Source organism: Diadema antillarum, unplaced genomic scaffold (assembly GCF_040938485.1).
Source record: "Diadema antillarum isolate AM-2024a unplaced genomic scaffold, OU_Dant_1.0 seq00001041_RagTag, whole genome shotgun sequence".
NCBI classification, from domain to species: domain Eukaryota; kingdom Metazoa; phylum Echinodermata; class Echinoidea; order Diadematoida; family Diadematidae; genus Diadema; species Diadema antillarum.
The window spans coordinates 1,433,137-1,458,624 of NW_027271872.1; the positions used below are offsets into that span (position 1 = coordinate 1,433,137).

Genomic DNA, 25,488 nt, shown 5'->3' on the forward strand with positions numbered 1-25,488 from the left:
TATAGAGTATATATAGAAAGAGCGCACCGCGATGGAAGAGCAATAAAAGGATCGGCCCTGTCATAATATACCGTGAGAAAGTTGACCTCATGAAGAATCAGCGCCTGAAGCTGGCGAAGGAAGCGTACTTCATGACGGATAACCTCACTACTTACGATCTGACTGAAAAAAAAGAAAGTGGTCCGCAGCCGTTCAGGAGCTCTACACAACAACGGCGTGAAGCTTCGCTTCTTTGCTGCATGGGAAATGGAGGAACCGAACCGGAGTCCCGCATAACCTCCTTTCCTACAGTTAGATCACTTCGGTATGAGTGGGCCTACTATACACTGATCGCAATAACTCTTGTTTGATTCATTATGTTATATAAGAATGGTCATGGTCTTTAAGTTTATTAGTCTTTTAGTTTAAGTTTATTTCTCTCTTTCTCCGGTCATCTATACCTCTCCGCCTTTCTTTCTCTGTCGACCTCTAAGTCTAGTTCAAGCTAGGCCACGAAAATGTGAAAATCCATGTGTATAGTAGTTATATCAAATATCATATTGTGTATATAATAGTATAATGTGTATATAGAATATTTCCAAAGATACAATTTGATGACTTCTTATGTGCAGGCCATGCAGGAGACTTGCTATAGTAATGGTCTTTACTGTGAGATTTCTATATAATTTGTCCAATGCAGCCACTATACTCACGAGAGTATAGGCCTACTTTGTAAACTATTTAGGCCCTATAGTATGACTTGCTACATTCTTTCCCTCTCTTCTTGTCTGCTTTCAGCAATTCTTAAGCAAAATGGTCATGGTCATGTCATCTCCAATTGTTCTTCTTTTAAAGGTGGGCGAAATTAATTCATGTACGCATAGAAAATGTCCAATGTCGTTATTTAAATGACGAACTCAATTTGATTCAGAATTTGATAATAATGAGCATTCTCTGAGTGTATTACACGTCAGTGCTAGGTCTTGAAATTACAAAAATATGCAATTATTGTTGTCTGCATGCAATGAATATGAAATTTTCAGTTATTGGTGTTACAGAAACATATGGCTTTGTTAACGACAATTCTCCCACTAATATTGATGGGTGTTGTCCGTTCCAACAGAATATTCAGACGAGGAGGCGGGGTGGCCCTGTTCCTATCACACTCGTTATCATTTAAAGTAAGGCCTGATTCGATATACAATGGAAATTTTGATTGCACATAATTATCATAGGGTCTATGTGTTGAAATTAATAGGTAATATATAGAAAAAAATATAATACTTTGTGTAATGTACAGGCCCCCCTCACACAGACAGTAATTTATTTCTGGATAATTTTGATGTTTTATTAGAGTTGATCTATCACGAAAGCAAAGATGTACTTGATGGGCGATTTTGATATTGATCCTTTGATAAAGAGAAAACTGTTAAGAATAAACGTTGCTATATTTTGCAAACAAATTTTTGTAATATCACAATAAAAGCATTCGAGAATTACGGTCAACTCATCAACGCTGATTGATAATATTTTTACTATTTATATTGATAAAGATTATTCGAAATCTGGTCTTTTGTATAGTAATATTTCTGATCATTTGCCTGTATTCTTCATCTGTGACGACACCATAGTATTCCTATATACAAGTTAAGCAAATAGAACGTAAGAAGAAGCGCAAATGCACACTACAAAATATCATTACTCAACGATGATTTAATCACGGAAACATGGGATGATGTATTACTTTGCGCATACCCAAAATAATATTGCTTATGATACGTTCTGGAGTACATTTCTCTTTTATTTTTACCAAACAATAGTCATATCACCAGAATTGAAAAGAAAGATAACATACAAAACTATTAAGTCCGTGGATAACAAAAAGAATTGTTCGTTCAAGTAAAAAAAGAAATGCGTTATATGAATATAGGTGTCGGTTTCCTAATAATGATAATGTTAATCGATATAAATCAAATATACAGGCAAAAATTATTAGGCTTTCCCGCAAAATGTATTATACGGAAGCCTCTAGAAATGCTTCTGGAAATATGTCAGCCAACTGGAAAGTTATCAATGAGGTTATTGCTCTTAAGCAAAGGAAGGTTTCAACATTTCAAATGTGAGCCTGAATCACAAAACCAACAAAAAGTCGCCAGACATGGATTTTTAGTTAAGGGCAGATTCTGAAAGAGCAGACTCTATTAAGCTTTAAAATTATGTATAACCCAATTCAAATGGACTCCCCTAACCTATCTAAATACTGGAAAGAAACCACACACTCTGGAAAAGTGTGAACTGAGAAAAGAGGCTCTGAAGTACAAGGTCTATTCAAGAGCTTAAACGGCCCCTGAAATAAATCCAAATGCATGTTGATTTGTGTTGATTTATGATACCCTTAACATCAATAGGCCTCCATCTCACTATGAAGGCGACCGTGGCGACCATGGCGATCTGTGACGATTTAACAAAATCATGGCGCGATCGCCGTCCGTCTCCATTTTTGGCCTCCGAGGCGATTACACTACTTAGTATACGGTTTCTCCACGCTCAACCTGCATGCGCTGTAGGTTCAAAACCACTAAATATGTACAATTTGGTGAAATACTTGTCGCAATAGTTTTACCAAAGAAAAAATAAAGCAACGACCGATTGTCATAAGTTTCGGGTAATAGTTACCGTTAGTACATTGTTAACTAGAACTGCCGAGAATTTGAACATCCAGTTATGATTCTTTCGGAAGTTATGCATTCATAAAGATGGTAAACCCGCCAAAAACAGCATGTCGCAAATTAGTAGTTTTGCCGATATGTTACTATTATGCAAATGAAAGCATGGTTTTTTTCATTAAAACTTGTTCTAAGGCAAATTAAGCCATTTGCCTACACGTTAGAATAAAAAGAAATATAATTGAAAACTATTCAGTTGAATTATTTTACAAGTCAAAATTGTCGCAAAGGCCTGTGAAACATACGTTACCATGATTTCAAGCTTTCCTTTAAAACATTCCCTGGGGTTGAAATTGTGAATTATCTGTCCTAAAAACTTAGAAAATGTCTCGTCCAATGCTGTAAACAATAGTTGTGCCACCTGGTTATCTGCTGCAGAGAAAAAGCTTCAAGCACTAACCTGTTTCAGACCGTATGGTTAAGAAATGAAACATACGTTACCACCGCTATGGAAAATTAAAAATGAAAATGTTACAAGGAAGATACCAAACATAGGCATACGGTACCCCAATCTCTCCACTGAGTTTTCAATTATGAGCCATTACTAATTGCTTGAAAAAGTCACATCGAAGGTCAGATTTAACTTACGTTACTGAAACATACGTTACCCCCGAAAAAATAACCTTAATTAGATTCACTAACATTGCAACCATTCATCGATAAAAAGTGCTATCTAGAACCATCTTACTCCATAGTTGCTTAGAAACAGTCCTTGCGATAAAATGGCGCATCACGTTGACGACTCACAGGGAATGGACTGCACAAGATCTGTCTCAGTATCTGAGCGAACGGTATACATATTTTCAAAGTCATGTTTAGCGTAATTAAATTCAAATATTGGTACACTTTTACTATAAGCAAGTACTTTGGTGTTTGTTTTGTCGAGGAGAATAACAAGTTTACATCTCACTCAGATATTTATACAACATTAAGGTACCTAAACATAGGGCCAATGTTGTAACGTAGGTTTCACTTAAGGTAATGTAGGTTTCAATTTTACATCTGCATGTACACTGTCGTACTTTTCACCAAAGCTTTATCCTAAAAAAGACTAATATCCATAAATAAACAGATGAAAAACATATTTAACTTTTAGGCTTGAACTAACCATTCTTTTTGGCGATAGTCATTGTCAATGAGGCCCTGAATACCCTTGTAACGTAGGTTTCAATCACTCTATCAAAATCAATCCAATATGTATGTTAATGATATATGAATGATGAAAATAATGGTTTTCATTTTAATTATCATATCATTTACTTCAAAGTTATAGTGATTGTAGTCTACCAAATTCATTATGTGACTCTTCATTCCTTGAAATTAGAGGTAACGTAGGTTACGTAATTATGTAAGAATATCTTATTACTGATTTGCAGTACGGATTTTCTTATTTCTCTGTGAAGGGAATCTTATCATTACTCCTTGGGTTCCAAGAAGTCAAAATGGGAAAATCAAGAGCCAAGATTCAGGCCGATTACTGAAGAAGGAAAAAGGAAAAGATTGGAGAAGAAGCCTTCCTTACTCTCTTTAAAAAAAATTGAGTGAAAATATTCACTCTTCATGGAGTGAATACAAAAAAGAGTGAATTTAGAGTAAAATTGGAATGAATTTTGAGTGAAAAAAAGTTCATTTTCACTCATTTTGGGGTGAGCTCAGGGATCACTCGAAGATTTAGGAGTGGTCCATGAGGTCACTCTAAATTCACTCTTTTTTTATTCACCCCGTTAAGAGTGAATACTTTCGCTTGATTTTTATTTTAGAGAGAGTAAATCCGAGAAACAACGTGTAAAAAAGTATTACGTTCCTGAGGAAAATCTTAAGAGTTGGGAAAAACAAGAGCGCAGATCAAAAAATGAAAGAGTTAAAAAGCACAGAGCCTTCGGCAAGAAAATAAAAGAAGACTTAAACCGATCTCAGCAAAGGGAAGGTGATAATGTCGACTTGATTGACAAGGATTGACAAGGAAATTGATTCACAAATGTAAAAATTTGCTAATGATGTATAGTATGCTTTACAATGAAAGGTACTGGATAAATGTGTTGGCTTGTAGATATCAAATTGAAAGGATGAAATGTATGTAAATTTCCTTGTTTATGCATCGAAAATCATTCATAAAAATTTCTACCCAATCTAAACTCTTCCGAGATATTAATGAAAATATGATGTTTAACCAAGAAAATAGAAGAAAGCGTCATACTAACGCTCTTATACCAAATTTTATATAATTTCACTCTAATACAACTCGCCACTTTTGCATTATTCTCTCCTACACTGGCTAACCCACTATACCTTTTATTGAGAGTTGCCTTTTGCAGAAAAATACCAGATTGTGAGTTTACAGTTGTCTTTTACAATGATGTAATATACATTGAAGACATTTTATATGTCACCGAACTTTTATTCTATGTAATGGAAATAGAAGAATTGCAATTTGTTCTTCTAACATTTCTAGATGCCTTTTCCATTGCCTCTTCCCCCCCCCCCCAAAAAAAGAACAAAACAAGGGGGCATCCAAATTATGAAAGGTGCGCCTTTTTGTGTTTATCATTGTTGTCTTTATCGACTAGTGTGTCATAGGTCAGTTATACTCTCAATCTAAAACCGTGAGAAAGCTGTTTATTTACGTGACCACTCTTAAATTGTTCATAATTCTGTATTTTTGTGACTATTACCAAAACCATGCATTATTGTTGCTTAAAACTTACCATGGCACATTATTGAATAATGTGCTAAGAAATCTGTATTGAATAATGTGCCAAGAAATCTGTACGTTTTAAGCAACACTAATGCATGGTTGGTTCATTAATGAAACTCGTGATAATCATGCATTATTAATCATAAAGCAGTGCTGGTGTTTGCATTTTAAACTTCATGGGCTCGCTGTGATTTATTTCACATTGTTCACTCTTATGCCTGATATACCTTATTGATGTAAACTTTGATATGCTAAACAGTTAAGTGCTGACCAGCTTGTGCACTCACACTGTGCAATGTTGTTTAGCGATGCATCATTCCTTTTTAATGCACTTTCCAATGCATCTCCACTTTCGAGTGATAAATATTTCAATCTGGAAACATTTGAAACATACGTTACAATTGTTTAAAAGTACACACTGATACATTTTAGGGGTTCTTGACAATGTCTTTAGTGACTCTTATATAAATGCATTCCTTTGGTTTTAAACAGGGCACTTCAACAGGTAATTTTGCAGTGAAACTCATAATATTCAGACACAATAAACTCTTGAAATTTAAATATCTTATTCCAATTTTTCATATTAGGCCAAATGTATGGTACATTATACTATAAGAACAATAACATCAGACGGCAATTAAATAAATCTGCTTCCAGAAGTACTGAAGGTCTTGCAACGCTGGTACTCTTGATATTTATTAGAACTCGTAAAATTTATCTTCTTTTTTAGTGTTTAATATATTTATGTAACATACGTGACTCATATGCGTAACAAACGTTACCAAGGTTTAAACAGTCACATTTTCATTTGTCATATGGTTACTGAGATTGTTTGAGAATATGTGTAGGACAAATCCATCTAAAATCATTTGGCAGTTTTCTGCAAGTTCTATGTGTACGAATAAAAAAAATATAGGAAACAATCTAACATTACATAGTTAACAACCTCCATCATATCTATCAATATCTTAATTCACGGTTACAGTAACTCATCAAATGAATGAAAAATATAGCAGGCACATTGAAATAAGATTGGTCATATCTTCGAAACTATCCACCAATAGAAGGATAGTTGCATTGTCCATCCCTAAACAGAATGAATATGGTCAAAGAAAAATAAGCGCAGTAACGTAAGTTACAGTGGTGAAATTTTCATGTTCAGCTTCAAATTTCAGAACATAAAAAGTTTGCAACATTTGTTGCTCATTTTTGTTTAAGTTGAAATTCAGTGTATCCTCTAGCAATTTTTCGTTGTCGGAATGTTTTTGAGAAAACTTTATTTTTTCAAAATTTCAAAACCTGAATTGTACATTTTTAATGGTTTTGGCCCTGTAGGCGATAGCGCCACGATGATAATACAATACGACTCTGCCACGTTGTTGCCGCATGTCCAGGCCGACGAGACGCGTTGCTTCTGCGATCGAACCGACTGTGTTGCGATATTCGTACGCTTATCAAGACCTCGCTACAACAGTGATACGATCGGAGCTACAGTGATACGTTTACGCCGGGCTCATGCTACGATCTCATGCGATCGGGGTATAAAATGGGTTTGATGATTGAATTTCTTCAATCAGATGTCAGTGTCAAACCCACATGGATATGCAGAATATGGTTTCACTCTTACATCTTAGCATTCTCGAACCCACCAGTTACAATCCGATGTGAAATTGCACAATTAGTTAAGTCATCCATTCAATTAAAAGGATACAAAATGTACATACAATATTAAAGAACCGGCTGACGAGCAATTAAACTGCAAATTGTATCATGCAATGATCCAATTTTATGAAGACATATTTGAAAAGATTACAACTTAATTTACTTTCATTGACTTGCAATGGCATATGACAAACGAACAATTTAATAAACAGAGTATAGATTCGTAGTGACTGTACGTGGAAAAAGGAATATTATACGCTTTTCTCCATGTCCACCTCCCCGGTCTGGTGCGTCACTTTCTTTCTTTCATGGTTGGCCCCTGTTAGGTAATACTGTAAAAGTGGTAATTTTTCATGGGTGATGGGGCCCGTTTCGATGCGCTTGAGTTACGCTTTACGCGTTGCTATCCCGTCAGAGCTACGAATGTGGCGCTTTTAAAACTGTGATACGCTCTAAAACCACGGCGACCTCATTACGGAAGTTTTGGACATGCTCAAAACTCCCGTAGCGAGGTCGCCGACCATGGCGATGGTGGAGACTCTTCGCGCTTCCGAACCGCTCAAGATGCGATGGAGAAGATTTAAAGCGATCAAGCCACGATCCGCCGCGATTTGTCGATTTTTGATGATCGTAGCGGAATCGCCGTCTAGTGAGATGGGGGTATAAAGTACTGAAATGTTTAACAAAAGACATTGGAATGCACCTTCCCCTCAGCATAACTTGCATGTTTCAGTGATATGAATGTGACTAACAAAAGACATGGCGAGGGAACATGCGAGTTATGCTGAGTCGAGGGGAAGGTGCATTCCAATGTTTTTGTTAAACTTTTCAGTACATTAGCAATGATTGACAGATGAGGTCATCTGAGGAATATTGGTTTGGAAGGATTTTTGTGGGCGTTCTCAAGTAATCTGGAAAAAAAATAGAAGAAAAAATCGTTAAAAATACATGGAATGTTTCTAGATATCCGTTTCATCGCAAAAGTGATGTTGAGGGTATCATAACTCAACACAAATCAACTTGCATTTGGATTTCAGGGGCCCTTTGACATTTACCAAAGCCGTGCTAGCTGAATATTATAATGTAAAAGAAGGATAGCTCTTTCAGAAAATATGAAAAACTGAAGATTGACTCGGTTGACCCATTTCAACTTTTTGAGTCCTCACGTAAAATCAACGGGTGCGACATTTTGTTGGTTTTGTGATGCACGGTCACAAAATATACATGGCGCACAAACGCTCTGTAATCTAGAGATGTAGCACGCTGCTTCAATTGGTACTTTGTTGATATAGGAATTATATAAATATATAACGTAGAAAAATACCTGTAAACAACTTATGCTTGGAATATGCATGCCACCAACAATGTATGTATACATGTATAATGTATGTGCATATACAATGATAATACAGGAACCAATAAATGAAATCAAATCAAATCAAACAATATGGGGAAATTCTAGAAATTGCTACTACAAATATTCAAAGAGACTTCAAAGTTTTTAGTCCGATAGTATTCATAGGAACTTTCTTTTAAAATCTAGGCATTATCGCAATCACCTTCACCGTTATAATCGCTGTGATATAAAACACATCATTATGCTATATAACATTCAAAGAGACTTCAAAGTTTTTAGTCCGATAGTATTCATGGGAACTTTTTTTTTTTAAATCTAACCACTATAATAAAATCCACTTCACCGTTATAATTGCAGTGATATAAAACACATCATAACTAATCAAACTGTCGTTTACAGCAAGAAGTTGCTCCTCTCCCATCTCCTTCTCACAATATATTCCCTGACATTGTAATGAGATAAAAGGATCATGAATCATAAATCAATGCAACCAATGCAATCATAATGATTTCATATCATTCTTAAAACATCCGGGTCAGAACTGACTCGGAACTGGGTCCGTTGGGGTCACACACCTTTCCGGGTCAGAAATGACAAGGAATGGGGTCAGATTATGACCCATTCAGAGTCATGAAATGGGTCAGGGTGACCCCATTCGGGATCTTCATGACCAAATTCCGAGTCATTTTTGACTCGGAACGGTGTGTGACCCAAACGGACCCACTTTCCGGGTCAGCTCTGACTCGGATTATTTTAGAGTGTAGTTCTTGGAGACGCGACGTAAAAAAAAAAAAATAAAAAAAATAAATAAATAAAAAGTAAACAGAAAAAAATGGCCTTCTTCCACATCAGTATCAACCATCTCACAGCGCTAAATTGGCAACAACTCGTTTGAGGTCTTGAAGTTCGTCGCGAGAGAGGAAACAGCTGACCATGACGCGCTTTCCAGTAAACTCCACCCGGCCGTGGAGTAGCCGCCAGTTGTCGAAGATCAGCATGCGGCCTGGCCGCAGCTTGGTCTGCACCTCGTTGTTGGGAGAGTTAATAATGCGGCCCAGGGCCCGGTAGGCAGCGTAGAAGCGCTCAGCGTCCTCGTACGACAGGTAATTGAGTGGGAGGCGGTCGTGGGGATTAAATCTATTGGAACAAGCGTCATAGTTTTTCAATTTCAATTTTGTTTTCGTATGTCTCTATAGAAAAAAAAACCAGAGAATAAAACAAAATATGATAATACATAATGTCCAGCTTGGATAAAGGTCGATGTATCAGTTTCAATCAGGGTAAAAGAATGCTATAGAGAAATACACATTGTACGATGGAACCTTTATACTTATTAAAGCAAAGCTTGTTGAGTGTAGGTCCCAACAAAAACTTAGTGTGAAGAACAAGATGAGGAGCACGGGTACAACTAAAGACCAAACTAAAAATAAAAAATGAAAAAATACCATTAATACTCGCGGGGTACAGAATATTCTTCTCAAAACACGATAAAAGGAAAACAAGTAACCACATGTGACACACTAATTAACAGTTGCTCTGATAGCAGTTCTGACAGAGGAGTGATAATGTAAATGTGAATGCGACATGGCTTCAACAATTACGCCTTCCACTGAAAATGCTCGGGAAGTGTCGGAAAATGAAAGACATGTATCAACAATTCCTGTACTTGATATGCCAGCCAGCTGCAATGCCGCAGGAAACTATGACGGTATGTGACGCGACCAAAGGTCTTATACTCTCTTGAAAAATTCGAGTGAAAATATTCACTCTTAAAGGAGTAAATACAAAAAAGAGTGAATTTAGAGTGAACTTGGAGTGAATTTTGAGGGAAAATGTTCATTTTCACTCATTTTGGAGTGACCTCAGGGATCACTCGGAGTGATCAGATCCGGGGTGATCCGGCATGTATATGTGACTGGGGCTTTTGCAGAAGATGTTGGTCGTTATTATACCGTGTGTATCAAAAAAGGTAATCCAACTTTGGAATGCTACTATTATTTTCATGATATTGTCAGCTACTAGTATGTATGGAGAGCGCAGTGTTGGTTGTGAGGAAAAGAGAACTCTTCCTCTTTTTATTGATACATATTACTGTTGACAAATGAAATGCACGACTGAGTACATTAACTTTTTCGACAACAATGACAAACTGTACTTTTTTTCAGAATTTGAGTGTTATCGTGAAGAAATACTGAACAGATGATATATGTCAATGAAAGTGGCCAAATTAAAGGGGCATTCCAGACGATTTTAATAATTTCACATCATGAAGTAAATAAATCAACAGCGCCATGAATAAATTTGTGTGATCCTTTGAGCAGAAAAATCAATACTCTGAAAAAACCCAGAAGTTACACTGATGATGACATAGAGCCTCACATATTTCAGAAAAGTAGCAATGTAATTTATTACAATACTACGAGTTTAACAAGTTCACCTGTGTAGAATCTATGCATGCTTTCTTTTGTTCTGCTTCCTTGAGCCCCTACTCATGCATTCTTATGGTGAGGCTGCCATGTCATCATCCTTGTTCATTGCAATTTGTTATAAATTTTCAAAACATTCCCATTCCTCATCCCAATCACTGTAAATTCTGAAACTCTGTACTCAGTTTAACTAATTTACATATTTGTTCATAATTATGTAAAAGTCTGAAAATCATGCGGAGATCTCCTTAAACAGTCCAGTCTGCATGACTGCCGGTTTGTGTTTGTATAGGGTTTCTTTTAACCTTTTATGGTCCATAACCTTCAACATGACCATGTTGTCGACAACGTGGTCGCTCCTGTAAAACACTTAATCCATTGTCCATTTTTTCTCTTCATACGCAAGGCATGGTTTGTCGCTGAGAGCTATGTACTGAATATGAACAGAAAAAATGAACTATGTATAGGTTGGCCTTTGTGGGAGTGACCAAGTTATCAGACAGATGGCCATGTGGTAATGGACCCCAACATGCGTAAATAAACCCTAAACACAAAGCCTGAACACAAGCCTTCACTCTTACAAGCTGGCCTACCTATTTGGCCACTTTCATTGACAAATCTCATCCATTATTCTCAGATTCCAACTTTCATCGATCGACCACTATGTTCTATATGTTTGCAGTATTCTTTCATGCCTCCTAGCTGGATATCATGTATTATTTCATTTGTAATATTAATCAGTTTGTTATTAAATTTGATGTATTTTTTCGAGAAATATGAAAATAAATTGAAATTGAAATTGAAAAATTGAGTGAGACGTTCATTTGTTCCTTCACGTGACATTCAAATTTGGAAGAAAAAAAAGGTGCAATTTGTCATTGTCGTCATACGCTTTATAGTCATGCATGACATTTTTGTCAACGTAATTAGGTATCAAATATGGGAAGAGGAAGAGTTCTTCTTTCCTCACAATTAAGATTGCGCTCTCCATAGTTGGAAACTATGAAATAGTAGCCCTCCATTTTTTATTTTTTTTTGATAGGGACTGTATAAAAATGTGCAGCGCGGGTGCCCACTTTTTGTTTTTCCACTATAATGAGCCTAAAGTAAAAAAAGAAAAATAAGATACGTCCAGTTTTACAAAAAGGACATAAACTAAAGACAAAGTATATATCAATTGTTTCACGAGTAAGAAATTAATGACCGACAAATGTATGTAAGCCTATATGTATATCTATACATTGGCCTCAGACTTTGCATTAACAATGCCATCTCAATTACCTTATATGCTCAAGCTGGTTAGTCAAAACATCGTGAGTGAACACGTGATGGTTGCACCTGAAATCACGGACTTCATCGCGGAAGTGGGTTACAACCGGTATGGTGCGCAGTGCCTCGTACAGGTCGGGATCTTGCGCCCTCAGTCGCCGAGCTGCTGCATAGCCGTCTACCAGAGTATTCTCCCCTCCCGTGCCGTCATGGTACAAGCAGTGCAGCACCGCTCCTCTGGTCAGATATAATTATGGCTGCGTTTATCAACTTTCCCCTGTTTAAACGGCTTTCGATAGCCCTTTCGATAGCCCTTTCGATAGCCCTTTCCAAAGCCCTTTCCAAAGCCCTTTCCAAAGCCCTGACTGCCTGTACTATTAATGTGCCGCTTGTTTTCTAAGAAGGGACGGCGAAAAGCAATTACCATCATAAAGACATACCTTTCTTTGAGAGTGACGAGTCATGATGCAATGCCACATGAATCAATTGTCTTCCTATCCTGTGAGGCAGCTCTAGTTTAGCACATACTTCAAATATTTCTGAGTGGCGGCATGAGACTTTGGCTGCGTTTATCAACTTTCCCCTGTTTAAACGGCTTTCCATAGCCCTTTAGAAACGGCTTTCAAAGTAGTTGCGTTTATCAACTCTCTTCGCGAACACGATTTTTTAACTGGCCTGTCACTGCACAGCTGCATTGCGCTATTCGACCCGAGGAGAAGTACAAGCACTGAAGTACAAGACTACAAAGCCGTTTCAAAACAGTTTTGCGTTTATCAACTTCCAAAAGGCTTTTACAAACAGGTTTCTGAAAACCTCTTTAGAAAACCTGTTTGGATAGCCACAAATTTGAGGCTTTCGAAAAGGCTTTCCTAAAGGGCTTTCAAAACAGCTTTGCGTTTATCAACTCGTAACAATTCCTTGAAAGCTGTTTGGATAACCTGTTTCTGCCGAGAAAGGAGAGTTGATAAACGCACCCTTTCGTAAAGGCTTTCCTAAAGGGCTTTCAAAACAGCTTTGCGTTTATCAACTCGTAAAAATTCCTTGAAAGCTGTATGAATAACCTGTTTCTGCCGAGAAAAGGAGTTGATAAACGCACCCTATGAGGGAACTAAAAATGTTCTTAAAGATTTAAACAAACCATACCTTAATCATCACAACTGTCAAAAACTCTTTCAGCTCTTTGGCTTGCATAGATCGAACAAGAGAGCAAATTAGTAACTTGTAAGAATAATGAGTAGATTTTACTTTATCACAATATCAATAGCCTAAAACCTTGTCTTAGACCCCGTTTACAGTGCGGGGCTGGGCCGAGCCGCGGCCGAGCCCAGCCTCAATTGCGGGGCCGAGCCCCGCAATTTTGTCCGTTTACACTGCCGGGCTCGGCCGCGATTTTAATTCAAACCTTTCAATATTTTGTCGTAGTGGCGTTCTGCTTGTAAACATTGTTGTTGTTGTTGTTGTTTTGGTTTTAATGGCGTGTATCACTCACGATTGAGTATTTACGCCAAATTTGGTGCAAACGCAATTTGGTATAGTCTGGTTTTCAGACCCTTTGCCAACTGGATTCCGTGGCGACGAAGTCGCCGTTCGGGCAAAGGCCTTTGCCGAAGGAAAAATCCTTTGCAGGACAAAACCACCTTAAACTATACAAGTTTTCGACGTTGAGGAGGTTAATATCCTGAATAACGAAATAACACGGGCAGAGGGTTTGGAAGCCAGACTAAAATTGGCCGCGCATTTGGCCCAATTTGCATTTACACTGAGAAAAGGCCGGGCTCGGCCGCGGCCGAGACCACCTCCAGAGCGTGGCAAAATGCGCGGCTAATATTGGCCCCGCATTTGGCCTTTTGCGCGTTTACACTGAAATGAAGGCGGGCTCGGCCGCGGCCGAGCCGCGGCCGAGCCTCGCACTGTAAACAGGGTCTGAAGGGTTGGTTGGGGTTGACACTCTAAAAACATCCGGGTCAGAACTGACCAGGAAAGGGTCCATTAGGGTCACACCCCGTTCCGGGTCAAAGATGACTTGGAATTTGGTCATGAAGACCCGGAATGGGGTAATCCTGACCCAATTCATGACTCTGGAATGGGGTCATGTCTGACCCCATTCCTTGTCATTTCTGACCCGGAACGGAGTGTGACCCCAACGGACCCTTTCCGGGTCAGTTCTGACCCAGATGTTTTTAGAGAGGATAAAAGAAGAATCAAGAAACTAGAATACGCTTTTAGAATTCTTTGTACTGCGATTGTTAATAAGACATTGCATGACCTCAAATAGAATATCCTATTTAACCAAGGCCTTATAATCCAAGTCCCGGTAAAATGGGTTGGAATCAGAGCTTTTATGCCGACAGAATATATATACTTCATCTTGCAAAGATAATAATGATAAACAAGCAGTATGTCTCCCTTTGCAATAACCTATGGTTATGTTTTCTAGTTCTGGACCCTTTTTATCGATTATTTTTTCACTGACTATACGCGTTAAGCCGAGTGATGGCGCGATCCCGAAAACTGCTGCACCGATAAGAAGAAGAAGAAGAAGAAGAAGAAGAAGAAGAAGAAGAAAAGAAGAAGAAGAAAAAAAAAAAACTTTTTCCCGGTGCAGCAATTCAGGTAATATTTTCAGAATTTTGACCGGCTGCCGAACGGACTAGAACGAAATAAGGTCTATTATGTAGACTGTATAAAAACAAACAAACAAAACTTGCCATGTCTTTCGTTGTAAGATAGTACTTGATAATCCACATAGGGATTTATATTTTCGTCTCATAACAATTTTTCCCTAGGCGCTCTGCGGTTCTGGAAACCCCGTATAAAAATGGAAAATAATTATGTCACTCTCGCTGGTTTGTCAAGTGGTATGATACACCTCTAAAAAGGCGATTATATCTACCGTATATTATTGTGTGTATTATGTGCATGCATATTGGCCTACACATAGTGTTACACGCACTGTAAAAATTGAATCAGGTATAACGGAAAACATAATATCTTACCCAGGGCTATACATGAAGTATGTTCCATCCGTGTGGTTTTGCAGACCCTTGGATGTGTGGCCCGTGTCCGCCACTGAGCCGTCATTGTGGTACTGAAATACGCTCCCGTAGAACGTATTCATGGGATTACTGATGAGTTGTACAGCCTCCTGATGGTAAGAGCAGCATTTGGGAAATAAGGGCATATGCCCTTGAGTAATTGCATCAACACAGATATTGTCTCCTTATAGTATTCTTTTTATTATGAGATCTTTTTGAGGTATAACTATTTTCGGTACTGAATAATATCACTCTATTAATATTTGCACAAGCTCCTTCGTGGAGTTATTTTGTATGAGTTCCCCGTCGGAGACGTCCACTATAAGTTCCGTAGTGGAGACTTTATGAGCTCCCTCGTGGAGACGTTATGAGCTCCCTCTTGGAGACGTTATGAGCTCCCTCGTGGAGACATCATGGTATATCTAATATTCTTCTTTAATACCTTTAAGATTTATTACTGTATGTTTGATTTACGTTAGTATTGTCTGGGCAAAGTATTTGTTACGCAGTGCCCCAATTTTTCTCTCTCCCTTCTTTTTTTAAAACACAACACAACAATATATGCCATAAAGCATGACTGCTACAAGTAAAACCCCTTGGTCTAATTATCCAGGGCAACTGTAAAACTCTGTCGGGCAAGCAAAAAGAATGGGACCCTGGCATGAAGACGGAGACATTATCTTTTGGAAAGCCCTGTCAAGTTTTACAAGTTAGCATAAAAACCCAATAAGGAAGTAGGAGATATAGGCTACACAAGTAATGGATACAATCTCGAGCATGATACAGTATACATCTGGAAAGACTCATCATAAAAATGTTTTTGATATGATATTTTCTGACTTAGCCTCCTTCGGGTAAAAGGATATTGGGTGTTTGAAATAATGAGCAATAACAGCACTTTCATTGCAATATTCTGGATAATTAAACTGCTCTTGTGAATTCCAGCCGAGACGAAAATGAATAAAAGAGAAAAAAAATCTGCGATCGACATGTTCGCTTTGTGTTTTGGTCCTCACTAGTACAGCCATGTCGCATTTTTACAGCGACTGGGCTGTGTATAGTTACGGTCTCACGTGCTCCTGCAATCGCTCCCATAATTATGGAATATTTGCACACTATATACGCCAAACATAAATTCTACCCACAAAAATAAACCTAACCCTAATTCTAATCCTCACATTAAATTAAACCTAAAACCCTAACACAACCCTCCCTAAAACCCTAATCATATAAGTCCTCATTGGAGAAAAGACCGGAGTAATTGTCACAAAAGCAAGTCGTGTCACCACCTGCTCCACAATTATTTACACCCAAGTTTCCGCCGCTCGCAAACAATAATATACTAGTAGTCGTTGGAAACGTGCAGCCAGGGACAAGGGCCGAATCAAGAGGCGAAACGAAACTGACATCGTTTTGATCACTTTAGATACAGCATAAATCGTTTTGTGTCTGATGAGTAAGCGTGGGTCCACGTTAATAGCGTCTTCTTGAATCTTGAGCCTGTTTCCCTTTAATCAAACTGGTTCATTAATCTTCATGATACTGGTTTTTATATGCACTATAGATAACACTGATAATATTTTCAATTTTACACTACAATGACTTGAACTAGGCCCTTATACATTCTGCCGTCTTCAAGGTCATTGAATTACAGATGACGCTGATTTTATGTATGCGAAGAAACAAACAAACAAACAAACAAACAAAAATCGGAATTCGATCTTCGCGTCATGTTCATGACACCTAAGTTGGATCATTTTTTTCCTGCCCCATCTTTCTGTTTCAGAATCTTAACAAATATCTCACGTGCTCTTCATAACATTTCTCTTTCATTATACCTCTGTACTTTCTTTGCTGGCCTCGAGGCCAGAGACGAACGTGAATCCGTAGACGTGCAGATTCTCCAGGCATTTGCGAAGGCCGCCGCGATTGGCGCTGCGCAGCTCGTCGATGTGAACATCCTGGGGCGGATTGGCGGTGATGTTGTCTCGGTCCCAGTACAGCGGTTGGAGCTGGTCAGCCCTATCACTGGGCCTCTGACCTGGGGCATTGGCCAGCAACCACTGCATGGAGTAGGTGGTCAAGTGGTCATCGGGCCCTGTATGTGTAACAGTCGAACGAATCAATCGAAAGAACAAAAATCGGCAAAAATTAACTAATAGGCGGTTAACACTGCAATTACAATTTATAGCACGCTGCAAGCTGTGGGGGTAGTACATTTCAAGCGTCAAAACCACCTCTCCTGTTTTTTTTTTTTTTTACTTTTGCATCATAACGTATTTTCAGGGATATCCACTGCTAACTTGAGAATAGGATTATGGCTTTAAAAAAATGTTTAGAATCATTTAAACAGCAAACGGTTTTGCCATCATAGTTCATGTTTATAATGAAATATCATATTAAATTTTATTGTATGCGCATGCAGTGGAGGATGTACATGAGTGTGGCCAAGCTATGATAGGGAGAGAAAACCCGGGAGAAAAAACAAGCACAATTCGAAGAATATTGTGTAAGGGATCTAATAGTAATCTGTGGCAGAAACAGTCTTACATGTCAGATAGAGTGTTTCTTTATCCAGAGTCACTTCCTTCGGTTTGATGTCTGTTGGTAGGGCAACAATGTTGAAAAGGTTTTGGTTGCACATGTGTTCATAACATTCAGGGCACCTAGTTTCCGTGAAGGGAGATAAAAAAGGAGATAAAGAAAAAGAGATACAGAGAAATATAAACGGTAACTGGCTGACCATCTCTATTGGAATTATCGATTTGCTATCATCATAATTACTATCAGTATTATTTTCTTCATCGTCACGATTATGCTGATACTGCAGGTAATAAAGGTGGTTTCTATGTCATCATAATCATAATTGGCATTATCAGCTTGAAAGTCCACTTTTCTTGAGGTGTTGATTTTTTTTTAACTTGTAATAGTGAGTTGCAACTTGCTGACCGATATAGAATTCGTGTTAATGTGAGTGCATATTATGCTACATTTAGAGAAGATAACCTGCTTCGTGTAGCAAGTAATAGAAAAGTAAAATGAACGGAGAAACTTTAACTGATAAGGGTAATCTTTTGAATTTCTCATGACATTGATGTAAAGCTGCATAGCTTACTACTCCTACTTTTCCAGCAGGTTGTTTTATACGTTGTTCCAAGAGGTTAGGTTGTAGCTAGGTTACATGCACCTTACCTACAATGATCTCTGAGCCACATGTAGCTGAATTTGAAAGTCTTGCCATCAACAGTGATGGACAGGTGATCCCCTCTCTGCTGCACATCAGCCACTGGCTTTGCGTCTGCTGCTGAGGAAAGGAGTCGACAGAAGGGAGCAGGCACCAGTCTCGTTGATGGAGTGAGTTGACGGGAAAGATGCCCGATTCCATGGGTCTGTTTCAAGTTGTATCCTGTATGCATGATGCAAATAGGAACGTTTAAAATTAAAGGCTAATTACCATCATTCGGAGACTCTATAACACACTATCTTCTATTCTCTCAATCAATCACCCTTTTTCTTCTTCTCAGAAAACTGAATGCAAGGGAAAGATGGTAAATGGACTTTAAGGTTGAAACGGTTCAAAACGGTTAAAGGCATTGTCACGCTTTCAAGCCTGATTTTCTTTCTGCACAAGACACCAGCTGCCACTAGGGATTAAAAAACGTTCTCTAGCCCATTATACCTCGTGATGTATTCATGATTTTCAACTTTCTTCTCTCTCTTATACTACATTTTTTAACCCTCCATTCCCCCCCCCCCAAAAAAAAACCCCCACTGTAATACAGATAGATAGGTCCTACTACAAGGAGTTTCCATAAGTTGGCATCTCCACAATCAGATGCATAACTTACATCACACATACTGAAGACCCCACTATACTTTCATCCCCTCCCCCCCCCCCCAAAAAAAAGAAAACTACCACCGGAAGTGGTACCATAGAGGACAACGGCTCGACCGCACTTTATACCGTTTACAGAAAGCGCGGGGCGCATAAGGCCAGATAACAACGCTGCCTTGGCCCAACGTTGCAACGTTGCCGTCGCGACGGCCAAAATCACGGGCCAACGTCATATTTTTGACGTTGTGCCAACATGCACGCATGACGTTCTGCCAACAATCGTTCAACCCAGCATTCAAAGATGAAATGTGGATATAACGTTGGTCTGACTATACACCAACGTCGGTTCAACTTCAGGTCACTGTTGCGCCAATGTCTATGCCCAAACATGACGTTGGTCCAACGTCATGTTTCTGGCGTTGGACCAAATGCACATTCATGATGTTAGACCGACGTTGGGCCAACGCAGCATTCAAAGTGGAAAACGGTTGATATAAAGATGGTTTGGCATTGTAGCAACGTTGGTCCAACGACAGGCTTTAGTTGTTGGGCCAATGTTGGCCCGACGGCCAAAATGACGTTGGGTCAACGTCACGCTTTTGACGTTGTGCCAACATTCGCATGACGTTAGACCAATATTGGGCGGACGCAACATTCAAAGTGGAAAAGTGGTAACGTTGGTCTGACATTGTATCCCAAGGTCGGTCAAACGTCAGGCTCTCACTGTTGAGCCAATGTTGTCCCGACGGCCAAAACGACGTTGGGCCAGCGTCATATTTCTGACGTTGTGGCAACTCACACGCGTGACGTTGGGCCAACATTAGGCCAACGCAGCATTTAAAAATGGTTGATATAAAGTTGGTCTGACATTGTACCAACGTTGGTCCAACGTCGGGCTTTAACTGTTGGGACAAAACTAATTTTAGCCCGACGGCCAAAATGACGTTGGGCCAACGTCATGTTTTGGAGTTGTGCCAATATACACGCATTCAAGTTGGATTATTCATTGGGCCATCGCAGCATTAAAAGTGGAAATATGGTTGACAGCCTGGATACGGGTTGACATAATGTTGATCTGACAATGTGCCTACGTAAGTCCAACGTCAGACTTTTGCTGTTGTGCCAATGTTGGCCCGACGGATCATTTAAAGTTGAAGAATGATTGATATAACATTAGTGTGGCATTGTCCCAACGTTGGCCAAACGTCAAGCGTTGACTGTTGGGCCAATGCCGCCCCAGGTTGGATAGTCGATCAATATCTACCTTTCATCCGTGACAAAAGTAAGACAATATTTCCCAATGTTGTGCCAACCTTTGCTTCCCGACTGCTACCACACCAATAATCGCCAACGTTCGCCCAACGTGGGATACTTGATCATTAGCCACCTTTCATCGATGACAAGTAAGTTATTTGGTGGCCTAAGATTGTGCCAACTGTAGCTTACTGACTGCAGCCGTGCAAATCATCGCCAACGTTAGCCCAATATCGGTAGCCGATCAAGATCCCCCTTCATCAGTGACAAAAATAAGACAGTTACCCAATGTTGTGCCAATGTTACAAATGTAGCATACCAATTGCGACCGTGGTGATAATCGCCTACGTTGGCCCAATGTAGGCTGGCTAACCAATATCTACCTTAGATCAATTAAAAAAGTAAGACAATGGGCCATTGTTGTGCCAGCGTTCCCTTACCAACTGCGATCATGCCGACCATCGCCAATGTTGGCCCAACGTAGAATAGCCAACCAATATCCATCTTCAATCAATGACAAAAGTAAGATGGTAGTCCAACTTTACGTTGTGCCGACGTTAGCGTACAGACTGTGAGAAAACAACAGTTGCCAACGTTGCCCCAATGTAGGATTGTCAACCAATATCCATCTTGCATCACCGACAAAGTAATACAGTGGCCCAACGCTGTGCCAGCGTTAGCTTATAGTTAGCTTAGTAGAGAACAGTGTGTACTATACAGTCCCTGTCTTTAATTTGCTTTACAGATGACTGAGGGGCAGGCTTACTTGAGTGTTGATGAGATATCGAAGTTTTGATGATACTGCTAGTGATGCCCAGTCGACGAAACCATGGCAACAGATTCCGAGAACTTGATTGGCTGAGTTGGCACCCTCTGGTAGCCAGTGCCGGCCACATGGTCAGACTTTGGATTCCGTTCAAATGGCTTCAAGCCGGAAGTCTGGAGAAAGGTTATAATCAGGTCTCCACCAGAGAAGAAAAATGTTTAGTATAATTATCATCTTCTTCTTCTTCTCGAGTCACTACGCAGAAAGGAACGTTAGATTCGTCCAGTCCAATGTTGGATGCACTGCCTGGCACAGGGCGTTAGAGCTGCCAGATCCTCCTTTGTGCAAGGCTCTGGTAGAAGTGGACAGACCAGGAGATGTTGCATAGTCTGCTCCTCTCCACACAGGCAGGTGGTGTCATCATTCTCACTATACCCCCACTTTGCTAGGTTAGATTTGCAGCGGCCGACAGCACTTCTTAGGCGATTGCAGCAAGACCAGAAAGGCCATGCCTCACTGGCACCTGATGGTGTAGTTTCCTTAGGGCCGGTAGTAGACACTGTATGCGGTGTATGGGTAAGACGTTCAATCCACATGGATACACGCTGCTTGTCAGGGCTTTTGTTCAGGGCCTTTACAGAATGCATGAAGCTGCGCCTGGATTTTAGCCTCTTTCTTGAATGATCATGGTTGAAGAGAGGATGGCGAGGGTCATTTTCTTGCTTCAGCTTTTCCTTCTGGGATGCAACGGTCCTACGGATGCTTGGAGGAGCAATCCCACTCAGTAGGTAGAGGTCTTCAACCTTTGTGGGCTTTAGGCAACCAGTAATAGCACGACATGAAGAGTTTAGAACAGTGTCAATCTTAGTGGCATGAGCTGATCTACTCCAGACAGGTGACGCATACTCAGCTGTAGGGTAGCATAAAGCCAGTGCTGTTGTACGTACCGTCTTCCCGTCAGCACCCCACTTCGTATAAGTGAGCTTTCGGAGGATACTATTCCTTGATGCCACCTTTGCCTTGGTCTTAATGATGTGATCCTTGAAAGTGAGGGACCTGTCAAGTGTCACCCCCAGGTAGACTGGCTTGGATACATGTTGCAGGCGTTTCCCATACCAACTAATCCGTAGTTGACGGCTGGCTTCCCTATTCTTAAGATGAAACACACTGATTTGTGTTTTGTCTGGGTTAGCTCTTAGATGGTTGTTGGCATAGTAGGGAATGAGTAAGTCCAGTGCACTGGAGAGGGAGTCCTCTACTTCTTCGAAGGTGTCCTTTTGAGATGCAATGCAAAGGTCATCAGCATAGAGGAAGCGTCTAGTGTCTGGTTGAGTAGGTTGATCGTTTGTGTAGATGTTAAACAACAAAGGGGCAAGCACACTCCCTTGAGGAAGTCCGTTCTTCTGTGTCCTCCATCTACTCTTTCTACCACCGAGGTCTACGAAGAATCTGCGGTTTGATAGCATGTTGCAGATCAACTTTGTGAGTCTAACATCTGAGGTCATCTCATACAGTTTCTTGGCAAGGATACGGTGATTGACTGTGTCGTATGCTGCAGAAAGATCGACAAAGGCAGCACCAGTGATTTTTCTGTTCTCAAAACCATCCTCGATGTACTGCGTGAGGTTCAGTAGTTGTCCTGTACATGATTTTCCCGGTCTGAAACCCGCCTGCTCCGGGATAAGGTGATCATCAACGAACAATGCTATGCGGTTCAGGAGGAGGCGTTCAAACAGCTTGTACATGTGGCAGAGTAGGGATATCGGCCTATAGCTCTTAGGGATGGCAGGGTCTTTGCCAGGTTTCAGTAGAGCAATGACTTTTGCTTTCCTCCACATCTTTGGGATCTTGTTGGACTTAACACATTCGTTGACCATATCAAGAAGCCATCTGCGTGCACCTGGCCCGAAGTGTTTGATCTGTTCCACTAGGACATCATCAAGACCTGCAGCCTTGTTGTTTTTCATAGACTTCATTGCAGATTCCAGTTCACTCATTGTGAATGGCCTTGTGAAACTTGTGGCGTCTTGTGAGGATGCATTAGCAGCTCTGGGAAGTTTAGCCCTCTGAGGACGGTGATTTGGATTTCCCCGGCTATTCAAGAGGAGTTGGTGGGCAACCTGGTCAGCGGTGACTTGCGGCCTTGGCTGCGGCTTTGTGTAGTCATTTCCTAGGATGCGGAAATTATATAATGTGTATAATTATCATGTAATACATTAATTCAGTTGACTACCCCACGTCATCATTACTTTCATCACTTGCAACTTTTGCTTACAATGATTTCAAAATTAGGCCTATATGATGACGGATTCTCCCTTATTTTCATTTAGGTTTATACCCGATGTACAAAGCTTATGTATCGTAATTATGTTACAATACTTATGAATTTATGTATGAAATATACACGTAAGGTGATCATTGCTTAATTGTTACAATTAAACGATGCAGATACAATTTTTTCATAATGATCTAATTAAAAACAAACAAACATGGAATCACATTTTTTTTTAAGTGTGCAACTCAATGTGAGACTTGTAAGGTGATCATGTCATTTAATTTTCATAATTATGTGATCATGGCCGATATCACATTTTGCTGGATACACATTAACCTTTCTAATCACATAAATTTCATATTATGTTAACTTTTGATGAATCTTATACCATTCTGTGCTAGTGTGTGTGTGTGTGTGTGTTTATTTTAATCTTCCTCTATATTTCATTTAATTTCATTTATTGAGTTTCCACACAAATCATACAGTGTTGTGTTTACAACATCCATCCATGACAATGTAAAGTAACACATAAATCATAAGTTATAAGTTCATTATATACAAATAGCATTTACATGGCACAAAATCAACTGAATATAGAAGCCAACCTGAACTTAAGAATTATATCATATAAAGAGGCTCGTCTTTTTCGGCAAAGACAAAACAGCTCAAGTGATGTTTGGCTTACGAAGTAACAAAATTGGTGATTATAGTAGGATAATGTTCATCCCTCAATATATCTCGATTTTTTTCCATTTACCCTCTAACACAAATGACGTGATAATGCCTGATATACATTTTAAATCTACCCCTCTTAACTTATTTAGAAGGGAAAAGTAATCGTTTGGGGGGCGTGTTTGCGCGTTTAGATACTAATTCATATCCTATTGATTTTATCTTGTGTGTAAGAGTTGAAATGACGGATGCTCTCGAAAATAAGTACATGTACACTGTACATGCATCAGTTGCTTCTGTTGTCCCCATCCACTACTTATTCTCTGATTTCACGTACCAGGTAGTGATTTTACAAGTGCGTCCAGTCATAATTTAGGACTCTATCTTTTAGTGTGATTGTGTCCTTCAATTTGCACATAGTGAAAATCTGTAGTGAAAAACTAGAGTAAAAAGCAAATAAACTACACCAAAATGATTCTTAAATCTTTATTGACATGAGTTCTCGTCGAAAAAGAGGAATTTGCTAGTACAATGTACTATACTTTGGAATCAAGGCCGAATCAAGTTTCTATTTTGTCATGACTTTGTTTATTGTACCACAGTCGATAGACACACACGCATACATACACACACGTTATACACTTGATAGATGAGGGAAGGTACATTGAGACTGACGTACTGAGAATACAAAGGAACTATGGGGAAGAAATTTAATGCCAATTTTTTCTCTTGCGAAAAGTCCATACGCTGGGGACGTGGTTCTAAACCTGGACCTACACTTATTGTATGTAACTCCATGATCAAACTTTGACACTTCCATTCTCACGTCATCTTGGTACAGCGGATTAGAATCTGGTTTCAATGATATTCAGTTCATTTCATTTATTTCCATTCTTTTTTTTTCAACAAAACATAGAACAGAATAAATTAGGTACCATATCATAAGCATATGATACATTCGAGTGTGCAAACGATAAATGATAGTTAACAGATAAAGATATACATGCATACCGCAAAATACAAAGTTATGTTTCAGCTGAGAAAAAAAAGAACTGAGAGGTCCACTGAAAAGCATGCTTGTATACTATGAGCCACTCATAAGATTCTCATGAAAATACCTATTTGCAAATACTTAGTACAAAAATTATTTACGCCAAGATGGAACAAAACAGGAGAAACACAACAACATCACATGACACTGATGGTATACCATTGAAAGGAATGAGGCAAAACAGAATAAATGGAAAGAAAGAAAAAACAGAGAATGCCTACACACGCTGAACAAGGGAACCGGAAGAGGGAATTCAGTTCAATTCAATTCAATTCAATTCAATTCAATTCAATTCAATTCAATTCAATTCAATTCAATTCAATTCAATCATAGTTTATTTCCATTCAACGAAAAAAAAATAACAACATAGTACAAATTTCAAATCAACAAAAATCAAAACTTAGTACAAAGTATACATGTGATGAAATGATATTGTTCAAACATTTGCAAAAGATTCATGTGATATCCGAGATAAATTACATGTAT

General features: G+C 39.2%; 1 protein-coding gene across 1 annotated transcript; it reads right to left on the reverse strand.

Moving 5' to 3' along the window:
* Positions 1-9,282: 9,282 nt before the first annotated feature.
* LOC139742982 (trimethyllysine dioxygenase, mitochondrial-like) lies at positions 9,283-20,742 on the reverse strand. Its single transcript, XM_071653489.1, has 7 exons — positions 20,679-20,742; positions 18,342-18,555; positions 17,700-17,815; positions 16,988-17,247; positions 15,111-15,259; positions 12,127-12,351; positions 9,283-9,556 (listed from the first exon to the last, which is right to left on the reverse strand). Exons 1-7 carry the CDS (start codon positions 20,740-20,742, stop codon positions 9,283-9,285), a joined length of 1,302 nt encoding a protein of 433 aa, XP_071509590.1.
* Between the last annotated feature and the right edge of the window lie 4,746 nt (positions 20,743-25,488).